This window comes from Nuphar pumila, chromosome 4, assembly GCF_984573655.1.
Source record: "Nuphar pumila chromosome 4, dmNupPumi1.hap1.1, whole genome shotgun sequence".
In the NCBI taxonomy this organism is placed as follows: domain Eukaryota; kingdom Viridiplantae; phylum Streptophyta; class Magnoliopsida; order Nymphaeales; family Nymphaeaceae; genus Nuphar; species Nuphar pumila.
In genome coordinates, this window is record NC_143252.1 from 126,656,860 (window position 1) to 126,674,973 (window position 18,114).

Here is an 18,114-nt window from a genome sequence, read left to right on the forward strand (position 1 = left end):
GTACTCCCAAATGCCCTCTATAATTCTTAGTTATGTTCCCTATCAAATAACTTCTTAAATATGGAAACATTGCCAAGAACACTTGAAGGCATCCAATTGATTACATATACTGCAACATGAGCAGCCTCAACCCAAAAATCTTTGGGCATACCAGTATTGAACAATACTAGCGGACAGGCACGTGCATCTGCATGTTTTATATATATATATATATATATATATATATATATATAAGAGAGAGAGAGAGAGTGGCTGGTAACTTCTAAATTATTGAAATAAGAACGAAAGTGTATGATTATCAATGTAAAATCTAGTTTTAAAAATATCATTAGAACCTCATCCACATGAAATTAGTAAATGTTGTAATGAGATTGTGATTTGGGTTGTCAGTGGATCGGGTTTGTGTCGGATAAATGATCTGACTAGAAACCAAATAGCTGGGTGTGGACATGAAAAGTTTGATCCCGTATATTTTTCTGGTTGATGCGAATCCATCCAGAGTAACATGTGGGTTGAATTTGGGATATAGTTTTTCCTGGATATCCAATCCGATGCGGCTGACCCAAATATTATATTTGTATTTTTAATGAAACTATACCTTGTCCTACAAGTTTTTGGGTTCAGATCCTTAAAGTGGGATCCAAATCTGTATTTGGATCCAATTTAGGTTTGCTATGTTGGATTATTTTTCAAATTCAAATATGGTTGACTCAAGTTTCAATTAAAAGAGTATGCTAGACCAGTCTCAAAGTTCCATAACAAATAAGACATATAACACATAAAAAGTTGGATACGTTAGATAGCAAGAGAGAGAGAGTCAGCTTAGGTGTATTGAGAGTTGTGGGTTAGCTAAGGATCATGCTCTCCCATTTGGATATAGCGAGGTTTATTGAGATTCAAGAATTAAGGCAATATTAGGGCACACACCGAGAGAAGAATAGGAGAGAAAGCAAATTAACTTCATTAGCACAACCAAAGAGAAGTTACAACAATATATTGGATGACCTCCCTATCTCACTAAAAGACAAAATCTATTGACCCTACAACTTATTACAGTAAAAGTACAAAAATACCCCTATAAATAATGATATATATATATATATATATATATATATATATATATATATATATATATATATATATATATATATATATATATATATATATATATATATATATATACAAGGAGGGGTAGAACAATAATAAAAGTAAAATACGTATTACTTCTCAACACCCCTCCTCAAACTCGAGATGATGTTAACGAAATCATTCCAATTTTTTAGAGAAATGTTTGAAAGTGACATGGTGGAAGACTTTTTGTCAACACATTGTTAACTCTAACCATTATGTGTAATTGGTCTCATCAAGCTTCACAGAGATAAAGCTGAGCGTGTTCCCCTTCATACCTTCAATAACCTACAACTACAATCCCAATATGCTGCACAAGACAACAGTAACAGAAAACCAAGGCCAAAAACAGTGTATATAACAGTAACTCAAAGAAAATATCCAAACTAATGTGCGGCCACTGGATTTCCAAAAGAAATGAACCAAAATTAGGTAGCCGATACCTAGTTTCAGAAGAAACTTGAACAAAACTCACCAAAACATGTGAGTATCTTATCCAAGAGCACAAATCCTATGCATCAATAGCAAAACCGAGGGATATCTCACGATATTGGGTATCCTGGTACCCAATTTGTAGCCAACCAAGTCATAATATGGGTTACGGCTTACTATAAACAACCCAAAACTTCTATAGAACTCACCAATAATCCAAGAGTTCACTACAAAACTGATCCTAACATGCTCTAGAGACAAAAATGACCTGAACAAAGGTGATTCAGCCCAACAAAAACTGAAAATCTGATCAAATTGGGAAATTTCTCCATAAAACACAGCAAATATGAGAAAATTTGCTGAAAATTCAGTATTCCACCAAATCGAAATAAGCTTGATTCGTAGAACTTCTAAAATCAATATCTAAACCTGTCAGACCACTCGTTCTCCCTCTTGCTGATTTCAGCAATGGCACAAATCACGATGCAGGAATCAATACCGATTCCCCCTTCAACATAGTTAGATGCCTCTTCTAAAAGACAATCTAGCTCTGATTCCACATGGAGGATGCATAGAAGAAGCAAGAAGGAAGAGAAGTAAATTAGAAACCTCATTATTTCTATTAGTGTGACAATGCAGTGCATATAAGGGCGGACCATTAGGTTAACAATTTTTATGACCGAAATACCCTGGGCATATAACAATTGACTTTTACACGTTTATTGGGTGAACAATTGCCAGACTGTTCCTACTACTCTAATGAATAACTAAATACACATCACAAATCCATTATGCATGCAACAATATATATGTGCATGACCTCATTAAAGCATTGAAGTAGAATTAGATATATGTTAACTTCCTAGGCCAACATTTTGAAGATATTTTTTGAAGTTCAAATGATATTGCTCTAAATTCATGTGACCACCAAGTTGAGTGAAGTGCTTGTGAACTTCCTAAGACATGCACTTTTGAAGACATTTTCGAAGTTCAAATGATCTTTTGAAACTACAACCATCTTCCTTCACTGTTTATTTCCAGTTTTAGCAGTAGTTAGTCATGCTAAGGCATGACGCAGTAATTGCTTCTGGTGAAGGTGCAAGAAGTGAAATCTTAAACTGAGGGCTGCGAGTGATGTTCAAGCTTTTCCTAGAAATATGTCATTAATTTTCTCAACTTGTAAATTAGCGTCAGTTTCATCTGCATATAACCCAAATTTTCTGAGGAAGGAATTGACTGATTGATTCTTTCTTGAAATGTCGGGTGATTCTTTGATATTCTTGTAATGCTGTGAACATTGATTTCTATCCTTCAGCAACAGAATTATTGTGATTCTTTTTTCAGAAACATTAACTGTCCCACCTGTTTTTGGATATTTTTGCAATATGAAGATCAAGGCAAAGTTCTACAGAATGATTCTTTGTTTCAATATTCAGTTTTCTCTTTCCTGTTCTCATTACTTTGTTGACAGTTTATCAGTTTTCTTTGAAAAAAGTTATAATGGTGTCACCTGTAGTATCCCATAGATGAAATGATACTAGGGCCTATTTATTGTTACTATACTGGTAGGTATCCACAGGCAAATGCTGGGACAGACCTTTTATTGCTTCGTGGTATCTCTGTGACTGAATTTGTAATGTCATTATTGCAGAATTGATAACTGGAAGCGTGAACACGTGCAGCAGTTTTTGAGAGAGAAGGTTAAGCCAATCACGGTAGCAAGTTAGAAGTGAGCCCCTAGTTTCTCAATTTTGTCTACTGTGTAACCCACTATATCGGCTAGCACAACATGGACTTGTAAAATTGGGAATTTGTGATTAAATTTGGGATTTTTTTGTGCCCCCCAGTACCTGTCACAATCGTGTTCAGTTGAACTATATAAATTTGTTCCTCGTGGAAGAAAGAAGATTTTGTGGTTAGAAAGATGTTGACGTTGTTAAGGAAGCTGGAACCTAATAACAGTGTAAGCATTGAAGTCTATTGTGGATCAGGCTAGGTCCGATGTTGTCAGAATAACCACTGTATTTAATGTGGCATGAATCTCTGTTATGACTGGCATATTGGGTGAAAAGATCAGGTGCAATATGATTGCACAAATATTTGTGCATTAAGCACCTGATCACCCTCCATCTTGGGGACAGGGCCTGTCAGGTGTGGGACCCAAGACCTGATGGAGGGTGAAGGGGTGCTTAATGCACAAATTTTTGTGCAATCATATTGCACCCTGTCCGGACTCGGCATATTGGTCCGGTCTAGTTCTTTTGCTCCTTGAGATGTTTAAGCGTGGTACAAATTTTCACTGCCTTCATTGTCATTGGACGGCAGCATCTCTGAGGAAACCTAAAGATGCTCCTTTCTTCAAGTTTCAGACATGATGTGTTAATTCCCACTCTTTCACAAGTTGATAGTCAAAGAAGTGAATTTTGGGTACGTTTGGATGTGGGGATGCGGGGGAAATGGAATCTTTGCAGCTGTTTTCAAATGTAGCAAAAATTTCTTACATTTGTTCTCTTGTTTTGTACTGGAATTTTTTTTCTGAGGTGAACTTTTTTCATCCTTATTTTCTCTCAGCTTAACCTCTCGGATTTTTCATATGAAAATTCTTCTTTACTTGTGTGTGTGTGTGTGTGTGTGTGTGAGAGAGAGAGAGAGAGAGAGAGAGAGAGAGAGAGAGAGAGAGAGAGAGAGAGAGAGGTTGTGTGTGGGGTCCCTTCTCAGACGTTTGTAAGGCAACCTGAGGTTATCCATGTAAACAAAATAGCCATATTGTACATATATCATGGAATTTTCAATCGGGTATGATGAGATAAATACATATATATGTATATATATACATATATATGTATATATGATTACATATATTTTAACCCCCCTCTCAAACTTTGCGTGGGGATAACGAGAAGTTTGAAGATACAAAATGAGGGTTCCAGTCTTCAAAAAAATCTTCAATGAAAGTCACCAACATTATAGTACATGAAAGAACTTTGCATCTGTCAGCCTTTAACTGTTTTTAATGATCATCCCCAAGCTCCTTTCACGATGTATCATAGATGCTTCATTCATCCCATCTTGAAGATCCTGTGGAACAAGCCAAAAGAACTCCAAGTAAAAAGTACCTTTGTATCTTAATCAAATAAGAGATATAAAAAGTGCATAATAGACCATAACATTGATTAAGAAGGACAATGATTCAAAAGATAATTTATGCATTTTGATTGAGTATTTATGCAAAACACGGATTAACCTTAAACATTGATAAAACACACTAAGTTCTTGAAGAAAGATAAGTGCACAAAGGCCACACTAAGAGCATTTGACCAAAAATATCCCTAAGAACCATGTAAAAATGCCTTTAAATATGTGCACTTCAAGCACCAATCACCACAAAGGAATACGTGTGCAAAGACACACCAAGAACACTTGAATAAAAGTACCCAAAGGTACAAAGGGGACACCCACAAATGCAAAAGATTGAACTTCTTAGAATATGTGAGCACTAAGGCTCCCAAAATCATTCTTACAAACAGTTTTATCAATATTTGAAAGAAAGGAGTGTGTGCACGGAGAACACTCAGAAGTGCACAAAGACACAAAATATGAGATTTGTATTAAGATCAAGTAAAAAATTTCATGTATTAGAAATATATCTAAGAAGACAATGTTCACATAAGAACAAATTGCTCCAAAGGGAAGTGTACAAGATCATATGAAAGAAAACATGTTTAACACACATAAATCACCAATAGGGAGACTTTTTATCCACAAAAGATGAGTTAATGATTTCTCACATCTTAGAGAGAAGAAATTCTATGTCAAACAAATGCCATATGTGAACTTGCAAGGACATGATCTAAAAAAACATCCACTCAAGAGTCAAGATAATGAGTGTTATTTTAGTAGAGAACCTTACACATTTAGGAACATCTCACTCAAATGATTGCAATTACAAAAACTCATTTTGCATATCAAATACAAAGGTGGCCAAAACCATAAGCACTTAATATGTATATTAAATGCCAAACAATCAATTTGATTTTAAAATATGCATATTAATGATATGATTCACTTGTATCTTTAAAAAGAAAAATATGAATGAAATTTCACAAATTTCAACAATAGTTCATCCACTACAAGCAACTACCTCATTAATCCTCCAAAACCCATAAATCATGTGTATAAGCTAGATCAAGAACATAAATATAATGCCATTAAAGGCCAAAGACACACACAAATGTGTGTAAAAATACCTCTTGTGTACATGTAATAATACTTGAAATGAGTGTATCAACGACAAGAACAGGAGAATACATGCCAACATGGACCCAAAACATCTCTTGTCTACGTAAAAATACACTCAACATCAAGTATGTTCAGCTACTAGAACGAGAAAATCAAGCGCACTATGGGCTAAAATACAATACATCTCTTGTCTACATAAAATGACACTTGAAATGAGTGAAAGAAGCCAACCATGGACATACATCTCAGCGACTAGAACAAGGACACAAATGCCAACATGGACTAAAATCACACACCATGGTGTGAATCAACGTGCCTTGTCTACATATAATAACACTCAAGACAAGTGTGTTCAGCTACCAGACCAAGAGAACAAAGCCAACAAAGGGCTACCAACACACAAAAGTATAATAAAAATCTTGTCTACATATGATGACACTTAGATAAGAGTTATAAAAAGAGAAGACTTTTGAGGCAATAAGACTTGTAATGACAAACATTTAACAAATTATCAATTTCAATATATCTTAAAACACTTATGGTTTCAAACTTTAGACATCCATCACATGTATACATAATTAAGAGTATCAATGGCCAAAATAAACGAGTAACACAATCATAATTAGAGATCACATAACAAGTCATTTTAGAGTCAAACTACAAGTTGACAATCTAAAATGACATAACACGAGGTGCACATAATTCGCCTCAACAAACATCTCTAATATAACAATAATAAGGCCAAACAAATGATGCATTAAATAACATGTGATGGACAAATATAAATGCCATAAAAATGCAACAAACACTTAAGGGAATCATTTTCCAAATAGAAGTTTTTACAAAGAGGACCGATTAAAAATCGAATCAAAGGTCCAATATAATCAATCACAACAATATGCCTCATAACAACAATTTTGCATAAACACGAATTATGCTTAATCATGATCAATTATTTAATTTATACTAAAAAAGACTTATCATGAAACATCAAACAAATAATGCATATGAAATTTCTATATCATGTAAGAAGAGGAAGCTCATGAAAGCTCTCATAATACAACATGCTCAAAAAGAACACTTGTGCACAATACAAACTCGCAAATGTGAACCCAAAAGTCATAAGTTTCACTAACAGAGCTTGGGCTATAATCCCACAAGCTTTAACCATGATAGATATAAAGTACAATTATATGCACACCAAATGATAATAGATGCAATTTTTATGTAATATAAGATGTCGAATGACAATATAACAAATTTAGTTTAATATGGGCATTCTTTAATGGATGCGGTAAAATTTGGAAAAACTCATGCGGAAAAATTCACAAAAAGAACAAGTTTGTAAAACTTGCAATATTAGTAGAAAATCAAAAACTAAAGGACCAAGCTTGTAGAAAGAATTGGACTTCTACAATTAGACCTTCAAATGCCCACAACAAAACTTTCCAAAAGAATAATCCTTTTAAGATCGAAACTTTGAAGGATTTTCACAAGAACAAACACTCTTCTTACAAGAACTGTGAAAGTCTCACACATAGTATTCACCAATAAGAAGCACACAACACTAAAAAACGAGTATGTAAAGCAAAGAAGAAAAAACTTAACTCCAAATGGAAGAAAACCATACTTCAAGAGTTACTAGAGGTATTCATACATCACTACATGAGGAATCTTTAATTACAAAAAAATGCACTAAGACACATGATTTGAAATCATTTTTGAGATTCTTAAAAAATATCACTACATGAGAAATCTCTAATAAACATCACTACTCATAATATATGATAGCAAGTGTGTAAAAAAGAATGTGAATTATCACAAGCTTTTATATGTTAAAGAATTTCAATCTCAACTCAACTTTTCTTTAAAAAACTTCCCACACATATATAATTCATGCTTTTAAGCAAACATGCAAGAGATAACTTCAAAGTACCAGAGTTATTTGATAAAAATTTAAATTCAAGGAGTCAAAGATGTCCATCAATAAAAAGCTTTTAAATCATATGTAGGATTTGAAAAACAACAATAAGATCACAAAAACTCCTAATACCATACACACGAGTTCAAGATTGACATCAACTTATGCTTGAAAGATAAGCACGATTAATGACCCTATTAAAGGAAGTTTTAAGCAATGACAAACAAGTTCACCGATTTAACTAATTATCTTTTAAGAGATTTTCAAAAATGTGATATACACAAAAGCAAAGGCTCAATGAAGAACCGAATAACACAAGTACTAAAAAACAAAAAACAAAAAACACATACATATAGATTATTAAGGAAGTAGATATTTCTTTATAATGCATGATACTAAACGAAAAGGAATACATACCAAATAACTTTAAGAAAGAAAAGAGAGAGAACAAGAAAACTTCACCATTTTTCTTAATATTTCTTGAATAACACGTTTTCCGATGCACCAAAGAGCAACTCGGTCACAACCTTGCTCTGATACCATGTTAGAAAGTATGCAAAAATGAATTACAAGAATGCATAATGCATTCATAAGGTCCAACATTGGACAAACACAACCCCATAATGGGGAATAACACAATGGTCCACTAAGGGACACCACAAGAAGCCTACGAAGAGGCATAAGTTACATAAACTTTATTGAATGATGGCCTAAAAGGCCATACCTTACATGGGGGAATACCTTTCTATTTATACACAAAGGAGTGAGAGAAAGAGTGGGAAAAGAGAGAGAGAGAACATTGGGAGGCCCAAAAGGGGACTCGTTGGGCCCCCAACGGTCATATGTGACCGTTGGGGGTCCAACGACTCCTTTGGTTGGAACCCCCAATGCAATGCATTAAATGCATTTTACAATAAATGAAAAATAAAAAGGAAAAAGAAAATGTAAAATAAAATACATGTAAAAGATGTAAAAAAGACTAAAATGCCCTAATAGGCAGAATTACAAAAATACCCTTTATCGGGTATGATGAGATAAATACATATATATATATGTATATATATACATATATATGTATATATGATTACATATATTTTAACAGGAGGCGCCTGCCCTCCATTCGGTCAGAGGGGCATGAGGGAGAGGCATCTCCCTCTGGCTACCCCTTCTCGGAAAAAATGGCAGCAGCCAGAGGCCTCTTCTGGTTTCTCCAGAGAGGAGGAAGGAGAGGGTGCTCGACACCCTCTCTCCTGGCGAGCCAGAGCTACCGCCGCTGGTGGCTCTGGGCTGCTGGCAAGGGAAATACAACCAGGGGGTGTGTGGGGGTTGCGGCTTCTCCACCTGGTCGGCAGGGAAAGAAGGAGAAGAGAGGGTTCTCGACACCCTCCCTCCTAGCGAGCCAGAGCCACCACTGCTGGTGGCTTTGGTTTGCCGGCGAAAAAATAGGGAAGAGAATGGAGGTGGTGGCTCTGGTTTGCCGGCGAAAAAATAGGGAAGAGAATGGAGGGCGACACCCAAGTGGTGCCACCACCCCAGCGATGCAGCCGCCACCGAGAGAAGGAGGGAAAGGTCGGAGAGAGAGAGGCTCAGACGAGGTGTAGGGAGGGTCGGGGTGTGCTGGCGTGCGAGAGAGGGAGAGAGAGAGAGAGAGATGAAGGGTCGGGGTGTGCCTGTTAGAATGGCCCACTCGATCTTGCTGGAACGTGAGAATGAGGCGTGAGAGAGAGAGAGAGAGAGAGCTGCGGCAGCAAAAGGGGACTTCAATAATGAAGTCGTGCCCTACTTTATGTTTATATATACATATACAAAACAGTAACTGGGTTGGACCAAGTATTTGGATCCATACCCAGACATAAACTTACAAGTTACATTGGAGAACCCGACCCATACTGGAAAACCCGATCCAGTTTATGATACAGTCTTAATACCCTCCCTCAAGTTGTGCATGGTCCTGTACCATGGACAACTTGCCTTTGAGATACCAAAACCGCGCACTCGTAAGTCCTTTGGTAAGTAGATCAGCAACTTGATCTTCTGTTGGTACATAGACTGGAATAACTTCTTTGTCCTCTACCTTCTGTCGGACAAAGTGTTGATCGATCTCTATGTGTTTCATTCGACCATGATGGATAGGATTGAAAGCAATTTGAATGGCACTTTGATTATCGCAAAACAGATTCGCAACCTTCACTTTTTCTCCTATCTCTGTTAATAAATGTCTTAACCATGTAACTTCGGCAGTGGCAGAGGCCATGGATCGGTACTCAGCTTCTGTACTTGAACGCGCAACAGCACGTTGCTTCCGACTACTCCATGCTATTAAGTTTTCATCAACATACACACAATACCCAGAGACTGACTTTCTATCGTCTGGATCTCCTGCCCAATCTGCATCTGCATACACTTCTAGTGGTCTATGTTCTCCTTTTGCCTTTGATTGACGATAAACAAGCCCATCTCCAAGAGTACCCTTCAAGTACCGAAGAATTCTTTTAACTGCATTCATGTGTTCTGTACGTGGATCGTGCATGAACTGAGAGACTTGATTCACTGCATATACAATATCCGGCCTCGTAAAAGTAAGATATTGAAGCATCCCAACTAAGCGACGATAATATTTCGGGTCCTCATAGATCTCCCCATCTTGAGCACTGAGTTTATGGTTTAACACGCTAGGAGTATTCAATGGCTTGCAGTTCTTCATTCTTGACTTTTCCAGAAGATCCAGAGCGTACTTGTGTTGGGTCAACAAGAGGCTAGTATTTTGTCGATCCACTTCAACCCCCAAGAAATATCGTAGGACACCCAGGTCCTTCATCTTGAACTTCTGATTCAATAGGATCTTTGTAGCCTCTATATGCTTGCAAGAACTTCCTGTAATAATAATGTCATCTACATATATGAGAAGTAAGGTGTTGACCTGATGTTCTCGAAAAATGAACAATGAATGATCAAGTTGAGAACGGACAAATCCAAATCGCTGTACTTCAATGGAGAAACTGTCAAACCATGACCGAGATGCTTGTTTTAGTCCATAAATGGCTCGTCGCAATCTGCAAACATGTGTCTCAAGATTGTTTTCTGCATAACCAAGAGGCTGCTCCATGTAAACTTCCTCCTTCAGATCGCCATGTAAGAATGCATTTTTAACATCAAGTTGACTTAGAGACCATCCATGCTGAACCGCCAAGGATAACACAAGTCGAATGGTTCCCATTTTTACAACTGGACTAAAGGTCTCGTCATAGTCTTTTCCATATGCTTGTGTGAAGCCTTTAGCGACTAGTCTTGCCTTATATCTTTCAATGGATCCGTCAGGTTTGTACTTAATTTTATATACCCACTTAGACCCTACAACATTCTTATCCGGAGGCCTAGGAACTATTTCCCAGGTCCTGCATTCATGCAAGGCTCCCATTTCTTCATTCATAGCATCTGCCCATTTTGATGACAAGGAGGCTTGGGAGAAATCGATGGGTTCTTCTTGTTTTTCAACCTGTGCAACGAATAACTGCATTTCTGTGGAAAAATTCTCATAGCTTACCCATCTTTCAATAGGGTGTCTGATCCTTTCCGAACGTCTGACATGCTCAGTTATGTGGGGTGTGTCCCTTCTTCTGACATACACTGCCCCTTTGAATCTTCTGCCATCTGGACGAGCAATACCTGATGTCAAGGTTTCTTCTGCGATGGGAGGCACAGTAGATCCCTGAGCAACTGTCAACACGTTCCCACTAGGTTGTGCATTGGTTTCCATGGGCTCACACTCATCTATTACTGTGTGACATGGAGCAGAGTTATCCATTTCTAGCTGATCAAATAATTCATTCGCTAGCCACGGCTGATAGCTTTCTTCCTCCTTAGTAACCCTTGCTTCTTTGTTCGAGATCTGAACATTGTTCTCATCAAAGACAACGTTTCGTGAGATTTTAATGCGTCGAGTGTCTGGATCATAGCATCGATATCCTTTATACTCTTCAGCGTACCCAACAAACCTGCATCTACAAGCTTTATCCTGAAATTTATTACGTTGGGAACTGTCAATGTGAACATAGCATACACATCCAAACACTCGTAGTTGACTGTATTGAGGTTGGGTACCAAACAACACGAAATAAGGAGTCAAATTATTCAACATTTTCATCGGTAAACGATTTATTACATAAACCGCAGAGTGGAAAGCTTCTGTCCAAAGACTTAAAGGAATATGAGTGTCATGCAGCATACTTAGGGCACTTTCAACAATATGACGATGTTTTCTTTCCGCGACCCCATTTTGTTGTGGTGTGTGTGGGCAAGATATTCTACGCCTTATCCCGTTGTTTTGAAGAAATTCAGTAAATTCCTTTGATAGATACTCTCTCCCTCCGTCACACTGGAATTGTTGAATACTTGTCGAGAATTGATTGACAACAAGAGCATGAAATAAACGAAAGAATTTGAATACCTCAGACTTGTATTTCATAAAATAAATCCAAGTATATCTGGAAAAACTATCAATGAATGTGACATAGTAGCGACTACCAGACAAAGAGGGTTGTGGAGCAGGTCCCCAAACATCAGAATGAATAAGTTCAAAAGGAAAGGAAGCTCTTTCATTTATTGAATTGAAGGGAAGTACATGACTCTTACACTACTGACAACTAGAACAAAGAAAACCATCAACCTTATTATGCGGACTTGATCTTGAAATAAGTCCACTTGACACAAGTTTCTCAAGAGAAGAATTATTACAATGACCCAAACGACAATGCCAAATATTTGGCTTATTGTACGAAGACAAACTCAAACAATCCTTAGATGAATCTAATTTGAATGGTTGACCAATTGACGATTTCGATCCAGCTCTGCGAACAAGTGAAGAAGTCTCTTTGAGGATATACATATTTCCCTTACGCTCTCCCTCAACGAGCGTCTTCTTCGTGAGTGGATCCTTGACACAGACAGAAGAAGGAGTAAATTCGACGCAAGAATGAATGTCATCAACCAATTTAGAAACAGAAATGATATTTTTGACAATATTAGGGGAATGAAAACATTGGACAATTTTAGGGAACCATCGGAAAGAGGAATATTCACATTTCCAGTGTAAGTTATTGGATGGAGAGCTCCATCTCCAGTTTTAATACTTGCATTTCCATGATAAGGGATAGGTTTCAAAATCTTACCAATATCACCTGTCACGTGGGCTGCAGCTCCAGAATCAATATACCAAGTTCCCTGATCACCCTGTTTGAAATTCAATCCTGACAAAGCTGATATTAAAAGACTCTTGACATTGTCTTCATCCCATTGAGTTCCTCCAGCTTTTCCCTTGCTTGACGATCCTGTGCCATTCATTTTCCCTTTGTTTTGCGGGTTGTGCCAACAATTTGCTTTGATATGTCCCTTTTTGTTGCACAAATAGCAAGTTGGAACATTTTTGAAATTGTGATTTCCCGAAAAACTACCTGACGGCATGCTAGGCGTGGGCAACAATCCACGCCCCCCTTGATTATTTCTTATCTGTCCATGTCCTCCTCGAAAGTGGCCACGTCCTCTTCCTGAATTTGTTCCTGTAAACAATACTTCTTGGCTTCTTGAATTGTTGCCTACATCTTCTCCTTTAATGGAAATTTCATATTGTAGTAATTTTGCCCGAAGATCCTCAAAGTTAGGAAGTGAAGGAAGACACAAGAGAGATGTTACCAACATATGATAATCTGATCCAAGCCCGTTTAGCGCTTGTTGAACTTTGTCCTTATCAGAAATCACACAGCCCACCATAGCCAATTGATCTGTGATGATCTTCACCTTGTTCATATACTCTGTAACAGTCATGCTTTCTTTCTTTAGGAGTTGAAACTCCCTCTTCAAGTGCATAATTCTTGCCTCTGAGATTTGAGAATAGGTCTTCGCAAGTTGTTCCCACAACTCCATTGCTGAGCACTCATCTGGAATACCTACAAGAACCTCTCGCGAAAGAGTAGAGGTAATGTAGGCTACAACAGCTTGATCTCGTTTTCTCCAAGTGGTGAATTCAAGATTTCGAATCAACTTGTTAGAAGTCTCTCCCTTATCGTCCACAATTTCCTGCACAATAAATTCTGATGGTGCAGAGATCGTTCCATCTAGGTGTCCATAGAGATCCAGGCTCTTAATGAAAGGCAGTATTTGCCTCTTCCAGGTTAAATAGTTATTGTTATTCAGTTTGTCTGAGATAAGTTGTCCTAGAAAACTAGATGGCAGGGTAACAGAATCCATGAAAACTGAACTATAAAGTTGCTGACTGCTGACAAACACTTAAGGAATGACTTTAGATCTGAAATAAATTCAGACCAGATTAAATCAAGAATAAAGAATAAATGAATAGGTATTTTAGACCTTGAAGGAATAACCAGAAATCAAGAATAAAGGAGTGAAATTGGATCGAGAAGAAATAAAAATCAGATTCGCTTCAGATCTGGAGTGAACTCAGATCTAACCATGACAGATGAAGGAACAACAGCAACTAAGAAAACAGATCTGATCTTTGGATTAGATCTGATCTTGATTTCAGACTGGAATGAAACAGATGCAACAATCAAAACACAATATATGAACCTAAACAGTTGATGGCTGTTTTCAACTTAATACCAAATCTGATATCAGAACCCACGTTTGGGCAGATTCGGATTTCAGATAGCCTTTGGGTTCGACAGTCTGATCCAAATCAGACGTGATAAACAAAAGGAAGAAAAGATAGATAAAAAAAGGACAGCAGTCACGCAGGGTCCAATCTATCGATAGATTGGAAGAAAACAAACAAAAAGAGGAACGACGACTAAACAGAAGGGAAAAGCTGGATGAAGGCAGAAAGAGGATGCAGACAGAAATAGAAAATAGAAAAGGAGGTAGATTGAAGAACCTGGAAGAAGAAACACCTGGGACGTTGATCTTGCTGGATAGCCCTAGACGGAACAGCACCTGCAGTGTCGATCTTGCTAGACACGCCCTTCGGAGTCGATTCACTGTGCAAAAGCCTGCTCGGATACCATGTTAGAATGGCCCACTCGATCTTGCTGGAACGTGAGAATGAGGCGTGAGAGAGAGAGAGAGAGAGAGCTGCAGCAGCAAAAGGGGACTTCAATAATGAAGTCGTGCCCTACTTTATGTTTATATATACATATACAAAACAGTAACTGGGTTGGACCAAGTATTTGGATCCATACCCAGACATAAACTTACAAGTTACATTGGAGAACCCGACCCATACTGGAAAACCCGATCTAGTTTATGATACAGTCTTAATAGTGCCGACGTGAAAGAGATATGGGAGAGAGAGACACGGGGTTGGGGAACTCTGGCGAGGAGAGATCCCGACGGGGGTTCGAAGTGAGAGAAAGTCGATGAGAGGGATGAGAGGCGGGAGGGTTCGGGTTTGGGGTCCGGGTTGCATTTAAAAAGAAATCCTCCCTCGTGGAGGGTTTAAATAGGCTAATCCGGGGGGGGGGAGGGGGGGCACCCGGATCCAAACACATTTTTTTTTACACTAGTCTTACAATTGGACTTGTAAGTGTTTTACACTTTGTTATTTATAATTTCGCTTACTTCATTACAACATATATATATATTAACAGATTTGGCTCAGCTTTAGAAACATTGGGACTTTTTTCAGGGAGGTCCTCCTCCTCTTGGACATGCAAGTCAATAAAAGACTAGGTAGGAGCATATGAAGTCTTTCTACTATAGGTTATCATTCTATTCTCCTTTTCACTTCAATGTTTACTAGGAATGACATCAAGAAAGAGAAGTTATGTTTGCTCTCGTCTAACTGTACTGGCTTATAATAGGGCATATGCTAAAAAAACGCAATGCATCTAGATATCCAAATTGTCTTGACAAGATGATCATGACAACATAACCTTTTTTGCCCTTCAAGGTATCCTATAAAGCAAAACTTTACTGCTCTAGGAGACAATCTATCTCTCTATTGAGAAAGTACCAAGACAAAACAGGTACTCCCAAATGCCCTCTATAATTCTTAGTTATGTTCCCTATCAAATAACTTCTTAAATATGGAAACATTGCCAAGAACACTTGAAGGCATCCAATTGATTACATATACTGCAACATGAGCAGCCTCAACCCAAAAATCTTTGGGCATACCAGTATTGAACAATACTAGCGGACAGGCACGTGCATCTGCATGTTTTATATATATATATATATATATATATATATATAAGAGAGAGAGAGAGAGTGGCTGGTAACTTCTAAATTATTGAAATAAGAACGAAAGTGTATGATTATCAATGTAAAATCTAGTTTTAAAAATATCATTAGAACCTCATCCACATGAAATTAGTAAATGTTGTAATGAGATTGTGATTTGGGTTGTCAGTGGATCGGGTTTGTGTCGGATAAATGATCTGACTAGAAACCAAATAGCTGGGTGTGGACATGAAAAGTTTGATCCCGTATATTTTTCTGGTTGATGCGAATCCATCCAGAGTAACATGTGGGTTGAATTTGGGATATAGTTTTTCCTGGATATCCAATCCGATGCGGCTGACCCAAATATTATATTTGTATTTTTAATGAAACTATACCTTGTCCTACAAGTTTTTGGGTTCAGATCCTTAAAGTGGGATCCAAATCTGTATTTGGATCCAATTTAGGTTTGCTATGTTGGATTATTTTTCAAATTCAAATATGGTTGACTCAAGTTTCAATTAAAAGAGTATGCTAGACCAGTCTCAAAGTTCCATAACAAATAAGACATATAACACATAAAAAGTTGGATACGTTAGATAGCAAGAGAGAGAGAGTCAGCTTAGGTGTATTGAGAGTTGTGGGTTAGCTAAGGATCATGCTCTCCCATTTGGATATAGCGAGGTTTATTGAGATTCAAGAATTAAGGCAATATTAGGGCACACACCGAGAGAAGAATAGGAGAGAAAGCAAATTAACTTCATTAGCACAACCAAAGAGAAGTTACAACAATATATTGGATGACCTCCCTATCTCACTAAAAGACAAAATCTATTGACCCTACAACTTATTACAGTAAAAGTACAAAAATACCCCTATAAATAATGATATATATATATATATATATACAAGGAGGGGTAGAACAATAATAAAAGTAAAATACGTATTACTTCTCAACACCCCTCCTCAAACTCGAGATGATGTTAACGAAATCATTCCAATTTTTTAGAGAAATGTTTGAAAGTGACATGGTGGAAGACTTTTTGTCAACACATTGTTAACTCTAACCATTATGTGTAATTGGTCTCATCAAGCTTCACAGAGATAAAGCTGAGCGTGTTCCCCTTCATACCTTCAATAACCTACAACTACAATCCCAATATGCTGCACAAGACAACAGTAACAGAAAACCAAGGCCAAAAACAGTGTATATAACAGTAACTCAAAGAAAATATCCAAACTAATGTGCGGCCACTGGATTTCCAAAAGAAATGAACCAAAACTAGGTAGCCGATACCTAGTTTCAGAAGAAACTTGAACAAAACTCACCAAAACATGTGAGTATCTTATCCAAGAGCACAAATCCTATGCATCAATAGCAAAACCGAGGGATATCTCACGATATTGGGTATCCTGGTACCCAATTTGTAGCCAACCAAGTCATAATATGGGTTACGGCTTACTATAAACAACCCAAAACTTCTATAGAACTCACCAATAATCCAAGAGTTCACTACAAAACTGATCCTAACATGCTCTAGAGACAAAAATGACCTGAACAAAGGTGATTCAGCCCAACAAAAACTGAAAATCTGATCAAATTGGGAAATTTCTCCATAAAACACAGCAAATATGAGAAAATTTGCTGAAAATTCAGTATTCCACCAAATCGAAATAAGCTTGATTCGTAGAACTTCTAAAATCAATATCTAAACCTGTCAGACCACTCGTTCTCCCTCTTGCTGATTTCAGCAATGGCACAAATCACGATGCAGGAATCAATACCGATTCCCCCTTCAACATAGTTAGATGCCTCTTCTAAAAGACAATCTAGCTCTGATTCCACATGGAGGATGCATAGAAGAAGCAAGAAGGAAGAGAAGTAAATTAGAAACCTCATTATTTCTATTAGTGTGACAATGCAGTGCATATAAGGGCGGACCATTAGGTTAACAATTTTTATGACCGAAATACCCTGGGCATATAACAATTGACTTTTACACGTTTATTGGGTGAACAATTGCCAGACTGTTCCTACTACTCTAATGAATAACTAAATACACATCACAAATCCATTATGCATGCAACAATATATATGTGCATGACCTCATTAAAGCATTGAAGTAGAATTAGATATATGTTAACTTCCTAGGCCAACATTTTGAAGATATTTTTTGAAGTTCAAATGATATTGCTCTAAATTCATGTGACCACCAAGTTGA

General features: G+C 37.3%; 2 protein-coding genes across 2 annotated transcripts in view; one reads left to right on the plus strand and one right to left on the minus strand.

Annotated features, from left to right (window-relative positions):
• The window catches only part of LOC149840966 (selenoprotein family protein), a 35,810-nt gene extending 32,241 nt beyond the window's left edge, over positions 1-3,569 (plus strand). Inside the window, exon 4 of the mRNA XM_090003502.1 lies at positions 3,212-3,569. Coding sequence (XP_089859628.1) covers positions 3,212-3,287 — 76 coding nt within the window. The 3' untranslated portion in view covers positions 3,288-3,569. The remainder of the gene's footprint in view (positions 1-3,211) is intronic.
• Positions 3,570-4,560: 991 nt separating this feature from the next.
• LOC149840967 (uncharacterized) lies at positions 4,561-17,792 on the minus strand. The gene is made up of 6 exons (XM_090005166.1): positions 17,608-17,792; positions 14,607-14,721; positions 14,185-14,259; positions 11,061-11,735; positions 9,747-10,700; positions 4,561-4,638 (listed from the first exon to the last, which is right to left on the minus strand). The coding sequence occupies exons 1-6, from the start codon at positions 17,790-17,792 to the stop codon at positions 4,561-4,563; spliced, it is 2,082 nt and encodes a 693-aa protein (XP_089861292.1).
• Between the last annotated feature and the right edge of the window lie 322 nt (positions 17,793-18,114).